Source organism: Sardina pilchardus, chromosome 24 (genome assembly GCF_963854185.1).
Source record: "Sardina pilchardus chromosome 24, fSarPil1.1, whole genome shotgun sequence".
Classification (NCBI taxonomy): Eukaryota; Metazoa; Chordata; class Actinopteri; order Clupeiformes; family Clupeidae; genus Sardina; species Sardina pilchardus.
Genome location: NC_085017.1, coordinates 8,906,999 through 8,921,976, shown reverse-complemented (window position 1 = coordinate 8,921,976; position 14,978 = coordinate 8,906,999). Strand labels below are relative to the sequence as shown.

Genomic DNA, 14,978 nt, shown 5'->3' with positions numbered 1-14,978 from the left:
AAGTAGCATTTCCTGCTTTTAAAACGGTCATGGTTTTGCTTTCACCTTACATTCTCTCGCTCTTTTACCATTTCATCTTCTGCTCTCTTTTTCGCAAGGTCTGTGACACACACAGAGGGAACGACATATACACGCACAAATGAGTGTACTGACATTGCCACACACACACACACACACACACACAGACACACACACACACACACACACACACACACAGACACACACACACACACACTCGCACACACACACACACACACACACACACACACACACACACACACAACCCCCCTTGTCATGTGAAAACAATTTTAATTCATCAGCTGTCAGTCCTTTGCCCCAGAGCGGCACCATCCTTTTCTCTGCTCCTGCTACAAACAAACTTCATATTCCCATTTGTTTATCAAGAACTGAAATATCATCTTCTTCAAGCAGCACTGTACTTGTACTGTATATGACACACCACCATGATATGGAGTCATGATATGCATGTCAGATTAAAGCTGTCAGTTGTTTGAAGTGAGTGAGTTCTATCTTTAGGGAGCTAGCAGAGCAAGTAACTGAGGCCAAGGCCAATCAAGTTATTTTTCAATTGAATAAGTGCACACACACACACACACACACACACACGCACGCGTGCGCGCACACACACACACGCGCACACGCACACACGCACACACACAAACTTGCTTAGAAGCCAGACAATTTCCGTACATTTCAAACATTTCTGTATGGCCTCGGAATAGGACTCATCTGCATGATGAGGTGATCTTCCTCAAGTGTTTTTTTCTTTTTTTTTTTGGTCTTTTACTTTTTCTAACCTCCCCCAACTACGTTTAATTAAAACTGGGAACAGAGGAGAGGCCTAGCACAGCAGTAGGACTGGCATCTCCTGTCATAAGCATCTCTTACCATATAACAGGTTGGAGTCCTACCTGAGGTCATTTCCTGAAACCACCCCCCATCGCTCTCTCCCACTCATTTCCTGCCGTCTCTCCACTGTCCTGTCTAATAAAGGCTCTGAGCCCCTAACACACACATACACACACACACACACACACACACACACACACACACATACACACACACACACACACACACACACACACACACACACACACACACACACACACACACACACACACACACACACACACACACACACACACAGCATGCAGGGATTCTTTTCAGTAATACTTTCAGCAAGGCTATTTGCATAGAATTTCCAACAGACAATAGTATTAATTCATATCAAACAATCCAAACATTCAAATCCATTTGTAGAGTCATGCGTATAATAACGTGGAATGACACAGCGGCGATACAGCAGGTGAGGTCTTTGTAAACTGCAGAGACCTGACGAGGCACTGCTCTGTTGCCATACAAGTGGACAAAAGAATGACCACAAGAAAATCTAGACAGGTGGTTCTGATGGGCATGTGCAGAAAGCAAGAAAACTTCCTGCAGTGAGCACAGAGACGGGGGCTGCTGGGGGCGGGGGGTCAGATTGATTGGTTCACTGAATAATCTGGGATTCAGTGAACCAATCAACTAACCGTATGTAGAGGTTTATGCCTGAAACTCAAGGTCATATGGCAGGAAGTTACATCACATTACAGTATGGCTTAAAGTCATGGTTTTAAGGCACGTGTAGTCCTTTGGTCAGATTTTTTCCCGCACATTGGCACCGGAGGGTTATCCCAGGATCCTTTGCAGATATTGCATGACTGGTGGACGGGAAAGAGCTGAGTCAGATGCGGATGCAGGCCACCTGTTCAGTGGGAGAGCCAGCGACATACACGGCCATCTGCTTGCATACGCAGCCATCGCCTTCGCCGTCGCTATAACGCTAACGTATCCACTTCAGCTGTGCACTGTAGCGGGTGTCAGTTCAGCTCATTCAGTCCAGCACCTGGAATGACCCTCTCACTCTTCACCAATGGCTGGCCATTTCAAGGACAAAGGGCGGGTTAAATCAGGGCACCATGGTTACCAATAGCTCAGCTCATTCAGTGTTACCTGGCTGAAGAATGTTCCATATGTGGGGTGCATCTTTCACATAAGATGGGGTTCTGATATTTTTGATATAATGATATTAGAAGTTGGGTTTTATTCTATAATTATTATTTATTAAACTTAACTGTCGTATTTAAACTTAACTTGTTGTATAATAAGGGTGTCTGAGGCATCTGGTGAAAAGGAAAGACTGTTTACATTTGACTGTGCGTCACCTCATTACGTAAAGCACACTCGAGAAGCAGCTAGGCCGTCTTGTAGACAAATAATCCTCTGGAGTCAACAGCACAAAAAAATCTGTTGGCTCAAGACCAATAGACAGAAGTGTATAGGCTATGCAGAGGGTTAAGTGGGAGAACATAATTTTTGAAAAGAAATAATTACTATATACCCATTTTTGGCTTTGTAGAATAATTGCTGTCAATTTACAGTATATGGTATTGAATACCACAAAGAACTACACTTAGAACTGCAGTGAATGGATTCTAGTGATAAACTATAGACCTATATTTCCTAAATCCTGCATAAATTGTATGTGGACAAATATGATGAAGTCACCTTGTACCTTGTATGTGACTAATGAGTCTTCCTCGCGATCACTATTTATATGTGTTGTTAGTTATTATGTTTCAACTCTATGGCTGTGGTTATCATTCTGTTACTATAGGCCTATTGTTTTATTAGTATTTTCATAGGCTATGCCTACTTTGAACTGCTCATTTTTGATGACAACAATTTTTTTTGTCAACATTGTTTAGAACAAAAAATATCTCCCAGGAACCATAACCACACTGATAACCACTTTTCTCAAGCTGTATAAGCCATATGATGTCTTCACAAGTAAAAGGGATTTAAATATATAGAAAACAAAACAAGAGCAGGCCTAGATTCATACAGGAGATGGAAAGACAATGGTTCCATATTTTAAAACTTTAAACAGGGTTAACTTCTTTGAGTTGAGTAAGATTTAAAAACTGTGCTGGATGTCTTGATAAGGACATCAAGATTTGTTTTCTTCTAATTTACTTCCCTCTGCTCCCTCCAAAGTTTGACTGACATGTTCACAAACCAATTACTGGAGGATGAATGGACGCTTGTGTGGGTGATTGGCAAAGGCCATCTTTAGGCCAATCTGTGGCTTTTGCTCTGTGATATGATTTCATAGAGGATGACTTTCACCTCGCAAAAGCCCGTGTTTGAATTCAGCCCTTAGGCTCCATCTGGTGTTTTCACCAAATCCCCTGATTTGGCTGCCCCGTCCTTTCTGGCCGTCATCCCTTTAGATAAAGCTAGGGGAAAGTAATGCACTATCCTGGCCGGATTCCACCGCGTGTTTATTAAAATAAATATATAAATAAATACGATCACAAATCCTCCAACGCAGGACTTGTTTTCAGACTATTATTGTCGCTTTAACTCAAGTAACAGAAACTATTACGACACGGAAACAACTACATATCATTGTAGCCTACTGTTGAGATATTGTGAAACTACAGACAACATGTTTTGGTTGTCTCTCGGTGGCGTGCGTGCGGAATATGAGCGTGATGGTCAGGTTTGAGACGGACGACCCAAATAATCCGTGAGACAGATGCGACATACTGGCGGAAACAACGCTATGGAGAATGTTGTTCAGAGTGAATATGACACTAGGCTAACACCTGTGGACGTCTGACAGGGCTGGACACGGAAACTGAATCCGCGGTAGTCCTCTGCATTCGCAGGTGTGTTCACCTGCCGCCTTGGCACTTCGCAGGATGCACCGCGAACGGAATACACCGCCTGGATGTCCATAGACGAGTTCGAAACTTCATCATTGTCCAGTCAGAATGTCGGTGAGTTCTTCATGTTAGCTAACGTGTGTGTGTGTTAGTAGTTGTAAGCGGCAGTAAAATTCGCTAATGAAGAACAACACTTACTGTAATGTCCTTTGTGGTGTTTTTCTAATTCATGCTGTAGTTCCTTTGCGAATTTAAGTATTCCCTTTCCATGGAAGACAGCTATTAAAGTAATTAGTTTGACAAGATGATTCGATAATTTGACAAATCGCGCTGACTCATTAATGTAGGTTGCTTGATGCCAAAATAATTTTATGAAATCTTCTTTATAATTACTATGTCGAATTTGCAGCTGGTTCATGATTAAAAAAAAACCCTTTCTCTTCTCTGACTGCCTGTGGAGATGATCTCTTTCTTTTAATTAGGCAATCACAACAAGGAAGACAAATAACTGAAATGGCATCTTGTCAAACTAATAGTAACAGAAAAGATGGCATGCTTCATTAATATTATTATTATTATTATTATTATTATTATTATTATTATCATCATCATTTTACAGGGCATTCTCAATCAGCAGGTCTTTGGTCACATTTTACAGTGTAAACTTGCCATCAGGGTAGGCTGCTCATCTCCATAGCCTTGCAGTCTACCATTCCCTGAGGTACAGTGATAGACACATCCACTGAATGTGTAGTGTGAATGTATAGAGGGTGACAAATAAGGCTTGGAATTGTTGCATTAACCTTGCCCCAATGTATGAATAATAATAATAATAATAATAAAAGAAGCCCACTAGTGCAGCACTTGAGAAAAATGGCTGCTAGGGGAGGTGTAGAAACACTTTGGGTATTGGTGAACAGTAAGCTACAGTACCTCCACATTTTGGACTGGTTAAGGCTGCTGTGCTTGTAAGTACTTTGGCAGACAGAGGGCTTCCCCATCTTGTGCATCAGCAGCAGGTTCTCTCTCTCTCTCTCTCTCTCTCTCTCTCTCTCTCTCTGTGAGTGTTGGGTGTGCGGCGCAGCTGCTAGGCCAGCTGTGGGTGAGGATCGGCCGTGTGATTAATCCCCCCCCTCGCACTGGATCCAAATTTGGCTTACCTTTGGCCAGCATAGGCTACAATAGGCCGTGGCTTTAGTAGCACCAGTGCGAATCAGCAACATATGCCGTGAGGTTTGCTCTATCTCACTCATTGGTGACCTCTCTTCAGCGAATTAATACAAGGGTTCATAGAAGGGATTAGCGTTAGAGTAATCAAATTGTTTTACCTTTGACTCTGTGGAATTGGTGGGCTGTTGCCGTGTGAATATCAGCAGTCAGAGTGACATATTGCGTAAGAGCTCCAAAGCCAGTCCCAAATGGCTTTGAGGGAGAATGGAGTTAACACAACAATATAATGATCATACCAAATTGAACAGAGCAGTAATGATAATAATAACTTACCAGTGTTTGAGTGACTAATTAATATTAAACACTTTTCTATGCTGGGCTTGCTCCTAAAATGTAATTATTTATGCTTTAAATTGACATGTGCTGGATAATTATGCTTGTGGTTTTTGTATTGTTTTGTTTTGTCTTCTTTGTTCTCTCTTTGACTTCAAACCATCGGCGTATGCTGCAGGAAACATTGACATTTGAAGTGCGAGAAGGACAACGTGTCAGTTCAGCAGACCGCTTTGTGATGAATTAGTTTTTCGTGTTTTAATGAGCAACACACACACACACACACACACACACACATACCGCACAAACACACGCCGCACACCGTGCGCACGCAGGCCTTCACACACACACACACACACACACACACACACACACACACACACACTACACACACACAGGCACACACACACACACACACACACACACACACACACACACACACACACACACACACACACACACACACACACACACACACAGCTCTCGCCGGCAAATGAATCGACACATGGCGCGCGGTGCCGGGTACACGTTCCCCTGTTTGCTTCCTTCCCACCGTCGGCACGGCAGCAGCTAGTGTCCGTCGGGCCTCCCCCCTCCGGGTCGGCCACGCTGAGCTCAGCACATCGCGGCACGTCTGACGTGAGGTGTGCGTTCTCCGCAGAGCACTCCTGCGGGGGGTCCAGATGGCTTTTTTATTCAGACCCAGCCTCTTTTTCCTTCCTCCCTCTCTTTTGTGACTGTGCTGTTTTGTAGCCTCTGTGTGAGTTGCTACTAGCACAACTGCCTGATAATTATCAAGTGAAGTCAAGTCAGGTTTATTTATATACCCCATTTCATACACAGGGGTCATTCAGTGAGCTTTACAGAAGCACACTAATGAATAAATAATCCCTAATGAAGATTAATCTCAAATGTATTCACAGAAAACATATTCATTGTTCTGACTACAAAAATGGGCAGAATGAGGTAAATTCAGGATGCAAGATGCACTTCAGTGCCTGGCATTACGCCTTTTCCTAGGCTATAGCTTTAAGTAAGGCCTATGAAGAAATCTGCGTAGCAAGGAGGAGAGGCATCTGGTCTGTGGAGTGCTCAGTTGACCTTTTGTTGTCTTTGCAAAATCTTTGTTGGTGCCTGGGTACTGTAATTGCAGAAAAAACCCAGATGGCGAAGAGAGGAGAGGACAATAACTCTGTAGGCATGACATTCACAGTGAACAGAGTGAATCAGACCAAAAAAAACCAACAACAACAACAGAAAAGAGCTGAAAAAGGTAGCGAGAAGTCATGGCGAATAACTCGGATAAGAACTCAGCAAATGCCCCCAGAAGGTGTAGTGATTGAAAGGTCGTCTAAATAGGTAAACTCACTGTAAGTATGTATGTGTTCGTTTTTAACTTTAGTCTGTCTTCTCTGGCTGGCCAGTTTTACAAAGTGAACTCTCTTGTCACCACATGCCCCATCAGAGTAAAACACTTTACATAAAACCAAAACTTTGCATATCCTCCAGACGCCCGTTACACATTGCCAGGTTTTCACTGGCTAACATCGGTCTATCTCCTCTCACATTGTTTGTGTGATAAATACACACATATAGGCCTACACACCAGTTTGTTGTTGAAATAGAAAAGCCTTTGGACATTGGTGGGTCTGTAGCAATTCTGTCCATCTGCCTTCCGGTGACTCCGGCTCACACAGAGAGGTCAGCGTCCTTGAAAAGCCCGGGTTGGCTAAATACACTGTTGGCAAAACTACCATGCGCTGCTGCTATCATATCATCTCTGTGGAGAAGCTTGTGCACCAGGTGTAGAGAAACTGCTTCGATGAAAAACAGAAGAAATCCGCATTTCAGAGTTGGTTGTCCTCAGGTTCTGAAAGGCACTGGGTGGGATCACATGTCCCCAGTATAAGACCATAGAAAAGTGGGATCACATGACCTCAGTGGAGATGTGGGGCATTGCAGCAGTATGTACGTTATCAAAAGTAAGTTACTGTACATGTTCAGGCTGGACAGTTGACAGGAGGGCAAACAGGAAATGTGGATATTTCACAGCGGAACAACGGTTTTACAGTTGGATTTGTGTTTTACAGGGCATTTGTGTACATTTCAATACCCTACTGCGGTATTGTGTTTTTGAACATGTTTGTCAGACTGTAATAGAGTCCTCAGGGCTGTTTGAAAGCCCTGAGGACTTTTCGCTTTATTTCATCATATATAATATGATCATATTGCGCCAAATCGTATTAGTTTTATATTGTTTGTTGCGGATCATATAGACCCCTATTCTCAGTTTATCCGATTTGTGTTGCCTGTTTGTTTTTCCAGTTTATTTTTTGTGAAATCCTGCGGCTGCAATGGCAAGGTCGTGAGTCAAATTCCCAAGGTCAGGGAGCAGTTATATGAAAGGTTTCTTTGGAATATTATTCAAGCTGGCTGTGTTTTGCATCATGATAGCTGCTGTATCAGGGGAATAGATGTTCTGAGAAAAGAAATCTCATTTAAAACTTTCCTAGACCATACAGTATGCTCAACGGAAAAAGTCACTGTAATCTCGCTGTGAAAAGGAAACTTTAAGGCATATTGGTATCTTGCTGATTGTTCTAGGTGAATGCACACATGCGTGTACGTACGCACATGCACATGCACATGCACACACACACACACACACACACACACACACACACACACACACACATACACACACACACACACACACACACACAGAAGCAAGAGGAAGAGAGAGAATTGTTACTCTATATTGTGTAACTTCTCAGTGTAGTGTGTTTTCAGGGATACTGTAGAAATAAAACATTCCTGTTTTTATCGACTGTGATACCAGTTTGATGTTCACACCGCTGATGAATGATGCGTCATAGTTGTGCTGATGGATATGTTGTGTTCTGCCTGTCAGCACTCTGTCCTTGATGATACTTAATCACCATAAGAATTGCTTTTAGCTGTCTCTGCTGATGAAAATGGCAACACCTTCAAGTAAAGTGACAAAACCTCAACTCAGGCAATGCACGCTATCACAACCTGTCAATTTGTTTTTTTTCTTCAAATTATGCCTCTCTGAGACACTTTGCACAGCTGGGGATGAGACACTTAATCAGAACAGTCTGCTTCCCTGACTGCTGTGTTATGCTGCGCACCGTAGCTTCTCGACGGCACACTCCGGTTCCTGCAGGTTTTTCGGTGACTCCTCCACGAATCGGTCCCCAGCCCGCTGTGCCAGTGCTGATGTGTGACTGCAGCACAGCGGTTGACGGTGGCCAGCTGCATGTTAGTCAGACGGAGCTAAATTTGGCCAGATCGACACCAGAGCTGAGAGCTCGGGGTGTCTTGCACGATACAGTAGCTACAACAACACGACTGAGGGCTCTAGCAAATGCAAAGTTATGTTGATGACAGATATGTAAAGGACATGTTACAGTTATACTTTAATAAGTTCATTTTCATAATCAGTTTGACTTGTTTTGAGTTTTTGAGAAATTATGTTACAGTATATAACTAATATATATTATTAGTTTATTAAGTATATTGAGCACAGATTAAATTAATATAGATATCAATTAATAGTCTTTTTAAACGGGATTTCAACATTAGCATGATAAAACAACCACGTGTAGTCTATACCATGCTTGCTGTGCTTTGCACTGTAACCTGCACAGATGAGACCACATTAAAGAAATCCATGTGACAAGAATCAAATTGAAATGCGAAGGCCCTGCAGTCTGAAGTGTGTAGTGGTCAACAACAAATCCCCCCACAGGGCCGTTTCACCCAAACCTCTTTTTACTGACAAGATAAGAAATGTCAATCAGGGGTCACCATGGTACTCAGTGGGGTGGTTGGATAAGACTAGAGCTACTGCTGCCGGAGGACATGGGATTGGGCAGGTCTGGAGGGGGGAGGGGGGAGGGCGGAGGGGGGAGGGGGCAAGATTGGACAGGGATCCAGACTTTTCAGCAGCCACACGGAGACCGGATATCATCCAGTTGTTTATCTATTACATAATATTTATTTTTTCATTCAGAAGACTTAGAGAAATAAAATGAATTGAATGAATGTGTTTTTAACAACAGCAGGAATTATAGCACTCTTGTCCCTCCCGTTACTTTATTTTATAACATTTGTTTATTTTTTTTCATAGCATTAGATGTAAATAATTATTAATTAACATTAAGAACCTCCTCTTTGTGATTGGAGAATGCTTACTTCTACTAACTCTGTCTCTGTTGTTGATTAGCAATTTTTGTGTTTCTGAATAATCAACTTAATTTTACACCTCATAATCCATGCTTTAATCAGCTAGCAGATACCAGTAAAATATCAGAATATGATTTAACCATTGTTTAACCATTAAATACGATCAAAAACAGGAATATTTGATGAATAAAAAAACTATAAACTAAATATATAGAAAGATAGGCGTTGTAGGTATAAGCAATTTATTTTGTTTTGTTTTATGTATTATGTCATCTGATTTTGTATGTGCACTAACATACTGCTGTATTGTATTGTTTGTTGTTGTTTTGTTGTTTGACATATTTGCAGGTTAGTCACGGGTCAGAAAGGACTGGTGCGTTGTGAAACACTGTTGGTTATGAGAAGCTGTAGCCACTCGGCCAATTGGTGAGTTATTTCAACCTCTACAGGATGGAGAAATATGCTGCTGATTTTTTTTTAAGTTGTGTTAGGTTTTGTTTGCTTTTGTGTGTTTCATCTCTGGTATTGACCTTGCTGATAAATTACTAAAAAAATCAGTATCACATTATGTTGGTTAGGTTAACCTTAAGATAAAGTCTGGAAATGTTTATGTAAAACACGTTGAAAAAAAATATCAAGTCTAGACATAGAAATGGTCAGGGTTAGAGGATAAAGACGCCTATTTTTTTCCCTAAGCCTGGCACTTGTTTGTGACATTTCACCCACTGGCTTTGCCTCCTGCTTTAACAATTGTGCTAAGTAGCAATCCAGACCATTGACACTCAGGATGTGGGATAATGGTGTGCTCTTTGTCGGAGTTTATAATGCTATGTGGGATTATTCGCCTCTAATGCTATGTCCTTGGACTTTCTGAGATAAGATGAAACACCAGTTCCTGCAACAAAATGTCAGCTCATCCAAACAAGTGTTATGAAGTGTTTTTACTTAAAGGAGACAGTAGGGTTCTTAGGCGTTTAAAGAGTCTTGACATTTGAAATTTGACACTTTCAAGACCCTGACATGAGACCTTAACATTGTGACTAAAGCCTTATTTGCACGGGATTAGAATTAGTATTACCTGTGGACCTTTGGTGATTTGTGATTTGGATGCCTGAAATCTTTGTCCCGTGCGAATGTGCCATGTCTGTCATTTGAAAAGTAAAAATTCCGCCGCAAATTACCTACTGTATTTTGCCAAACACAGACGTCTGGTGATCATACTAATCCCGTGCGAATCTGCATCTCAGTGATTGTTATTGCAATTGCCCATCTTTTCTATCTTTTCTACTTTCTGCGGATGTTATGATACGACATATCCGACTTTAATGTCAGTGAAAATAGAGTAATTTACAGACTTTGCTTATCCCGTGCGAATGCGCTGCAAGTAACACAGAGGTGGGGCAGTAATTAGAAAATTACCAGAGGTCCACAAGTAATACTAATCCCGTGCGAATAGGGCTTACATTTCAAATAGTGGGAGTGGAGTAAAGTATCTAGGCCTAACAATAGGCTAGACATTTTTATGCTATCCGAAAATTGTCATGTCACATAGCCCTACATGGAACGTTATTGTTTTTATTGTTTAATTTTTATTTGATTCTAACCAGTTTGGGAACAGTAATTTTAAGATGGAACGCATAACCAGAAATTAAAGTTAAAATACTATTTCGTCTCGAAACGAACCAAATGAAAACAAACTCTGGTTTGAAGCCCTGACTGAAACACTGATATTATTTCTCTGCTCTGCCCCCTACAGGCAGGTCCCCAGATGTGTGTGGAGGTTGCTTTCTGGTGGGCGGTGGGCTGGAGAGGCCTCATCCTGTGGGCAGTGGGGCTAGTGTCGGTGGCCGACTCCCTGTGGCCCTGTCCCCAGCGCTGTGAGTGCTACTCCGAGGTGCTGATGGTCAACTGCTCGTGGCGCCACCTAGCGTCCGTGCCCGAGGGAATATCCGGAGACTCGCAGCGGCTCGACCTCTCGCACAACCGCCTCAAGGCCCTCGGCCGCCGGCAGTTCTCGGGGCTCGGGCAGCTGCGGGAGCTGGACCTGAGCGACAACATCCTGACCATGATCGAGGTGGAGGCCTTCCTGGGGCTCCAGAACCTGCTCACGCTGCGGATGTTCCGCAACCGGCTGAAGATCATCACCGTGGGGGTCTTCTCCGGGCTGCCCAGCCTGCGGCTGCTGGACATCAGCGAGAACGAGATCCTCGTCTTCCTGGACTACACCTTCCGCGAGCTGGCACACCTGCAGCGGATGGAGGCCAGCGAGAACGACCTGGTCTTCATCTCCCAGCGCGCCTTCGTCGGGCTGGCCAACCTCCAGGAGCTCAACATCGACCGCTGCAACCTGACCGCCATCCCCACGGACGCCCTCTCGCAGCTGATTGGCCTGGTCAGACTGCGGCTCAAGCGCCTGGTCATCACTTCCTTGCCCAACAACTCTTTCCGTCGCCTGGGGCGCCTAAGGGAACTCGAGGTGTCCCACTGCCCCTGGTTGGAGTCCTTGGCAGGGAATAGCCTTTTTGGCCTGAACCTGACCTCTCTAACATTGAGTCACTGTAATCTAAGTACATTTCCTTACGCCGCCCTCCATCACCTGGTCTACCTTCGCTACCTAGACCTTTCGTATAACCCCATTACCTCCATTCAAGGTAAACTTCTGGGCGACCTGTTGAGGCTGCAGGAGCTGCACCTGGTTGGGGGCAGTCTGCTTCAGGTCGAGCTGCAGGCTTTCCATGGCCTCGCTTACCTCCGCCTCCTAAACGTCTCGTCCAATCAGCTTGTGACCCTCGAGGAAGGGGCCTTCCATTCGGTGGGCAACCTCGAGGTCTTGAGGCTGGACGAGAACCCGTTGGCGTGCGACTGCCGCCTGCTGTGGGTGATGCGACGCCGGCTGCGCTTGGACTTCGACGCCAACCCGCCGACCTGCAACGCGCCCCTCCAGGTGCAAGGAAGGTCCTTCCAGGACTTCACGGAGTCCGAGATGCCGGGGCTCTTCACCTGCCGTCCGCCTCGGATCCTGAGCCGCAAGCCGCAGGAGGTGAGAGTGGAGGAGGGACACACGGTGCCGTTGCTCTGCAAGGCGGACGGAGACCCCGTCCCCTCCATCTCCTGGCTCAGCCCCAAACACACCAAGCTCTCCCCGACGGGTCGGATACGCATCCTCCCCGACGGCTCTCTGGAGGTGCGCTACGCCCAGGTGCACGACAGCGGCACTTACCTGTGCGTGGCGTCGAACGCGGCCGGAAACGACACCTTTCCCGTGAGCTTGCGTGTCCGTGGCTTCCCGTCCTCCGGGCGCAACCGCTCCGCCTCCTACTTCCTGGACGGGTGGAGCCTGGTGACGGCGCCGAACGCCGTCAACGGCTCGTCGCAGCAGACGAAACCGTACCCGTTTGACGCCAAGACGCTGGTGATCGCCGTGACCATGGGCTTCCTGTCGTTTCTCAGCTCCGTGGCCATCTGCTTCGTGTTCATGTTATTCTGGAGTCAGAGCAAAGGCCAGATCAAGCACACGGCCACCATCGACTTCGTGCCGCGCTCGTCGGGAGGCGGCGGTGGCGGTGGAGGTGCCGAACCCAGCAAGTTCACCATGAAGCTCATCTGAGGGGACGATTCGGATGCTGGTTCTGCACCGGACGTGTCTGACAAGACGGGAAACGGGACGAAAAACATCCCAGTTGGTTCTTTTGGAGAGGAAGATAAATATGATCAGACATCGATCAGAAACATCTGGCCATCTGGCAATTGGTTGGCCTGGGTTTGATACCTGAACCCGCCGCTGCGAATCCATGTTGCTTTGGATAAAAGCGTCATGCTAAATACCTGTCACCTTTACCTTTAAAAAGGGATAGTGTGTGTGTGTGTGTGTGTGTGTGTGTGTGTGTGTGTGTGTGTGGCATTGAACTGGCCAGTGGTTTCCATACTGCATCCACAGACCACAGGAGACAGTAACATTCATTCATAGCACTGGTTATGAGCTTAAGAGTCCATATAGTGCATGATCATGAATTAAGCTGGGCCTCTACATATGCCCACCCTGCTCTCCAAATGAGTTAAAGGCTCAGATCTGAGTGAGAAAAAAAAAAAAAAAAAAAAACTCTATCCGAGTTGTTCGGAAAACCCCTGATATATCTCTGATCACGGGGAGGATAATAAATGCCTTGGCGATCACGTGACCCGGGTAGTCTGAGATCCCATTGGAGGACAACTGTGCCACAGTCGGAGAGCTCGATGGGGTTTAGCGTCTGTTTGTTTTTGCCCAGTGCAGTTTTTTTATTATGACAGACATGCTCTTCCACAGCCGCTGGGCGATGAGATTAAAGATTGGATTTAGACCCCGAGACTTTTATGTATGGAATCGCCGCTCATCCCGAAACAGGACTGGGAAGTGTCATTCACGTTTTATTTGAATGAAGTCACGTGTACATGGTTTGTTGTGACAAAAATAGTCTGGACAGGAAGAAAAAAAACAACAGTTCTCTTTTTCAAATCACGTGGAGGGGAATTGAGAAGCACCAGATTCTTGAGCTTGTTGACAGACAGCTGCAGCAATACAAATAAACACTGTGTTCATTGAGATTGTATTGTTCACTGATTGTCCAGTGATATACTTAGACCTTATGTCTTCCAGAACAACACTTTCATCTGGATGAAAATGGTTGTCTTTCTCTAAACACAGAACATTTCATTTGGTTCAGCTGATGATGTGTGATCAGTAAATACACTGGGTAATTCTGCAACATATTACTCTAACCGGGCAAGTTCATGGTTCCTTCAAAAACTGGAGCTGAACTAAAATATATATATTTAATGCATGCTTTTGATCAAGTTCCCTTTCACTTCTAGTTAAACACCAACATCACACAACCATTAGCCATTAACCATAAGACTTTATCATTAGCCCTGGCATGCCTATATACTGAACACTATCACGAAACCTATCCACATGTTTGAAAGATCCATCATCATGCAAAATATCAACAAATGAAAGGAGACATAGAATGAAAACCATATTTGTCTTGGTTTTGAGAGGTTGGGCATAACCAAAGAGCTATCATGAACATGAGGCATGGTTGTGCCCTCCTTCATATGAAAATCTTGAACTTAGAAATAGCCAGTAAAAAAAATGGGCGAATTAGAACAAAGCCTACTTGTGATGTCAAATATCGCGAAGCCATTGAAGTTCAATTGTGCTTGCCAAAGAGGGCATCATTTAGTCAAAAGGACCATTACAATGCCCAGCCTAAATATAAGGTTTTAATTGGCCTTGTAAAATTGCAATTGAGTTTATTTTTTATGAATCAAAGTTGAATATATACTATACTATTTTAACATCAGAGAACACAGCACAATACTTAATCCATCCATTCTATGTCCTCTTTAATGTAAAGCCCTAGAGGTTTTAAGAGTCGGCTCTCTGTGGGCTATGACAAATTACCCGAGGCTAAATCAACCTTGCTACTCTGTGAGGAGATGTTCTCTTAAATCGGCCCTTTTGCCCCCGTCGGTGGCGATCTCATTTTGCTAAAC

The 14,978-nt window shown here is 44.3% G+C and overlaps 1 protein-coding gene across 1 annotated transcript in view; it reads left to right on the top strand.

The window, feature by feature from the left end:
• The first annotated feature begins 3,475 nt into the window (after positions 1-3,475).
• The window catches only part of lingo4a (leucine rich repeat and Ig domain containing 4a), a 12,702-nt gene continuing 1,199 nt past the window's right edge, over positions 3,476-14,978 (top strand). The window contains exons 1-3 of the mRNA XM_062529586.1: positions 3,476-3,848; positions 9,795-9,872; positions 11,203-14,978. The exon at positions 11,203-14,978 is cut by the window's right edge and continues 1,199 nt beyond it. Coding sequence (XP_062385570.1) covers positions 11,215-13,053 — 1,839 coding nt within the window. The 5' untranslated portion in view covers positions 3,476-3,848; positions 9,795-9,872; positions 11,203-11,214 and the 3' untranslated portion in view covers positions 13,054-14,978. The remainder of the gene's footprint in view (positions 3,849-9,794; positions 9,873-11,202) is intronic.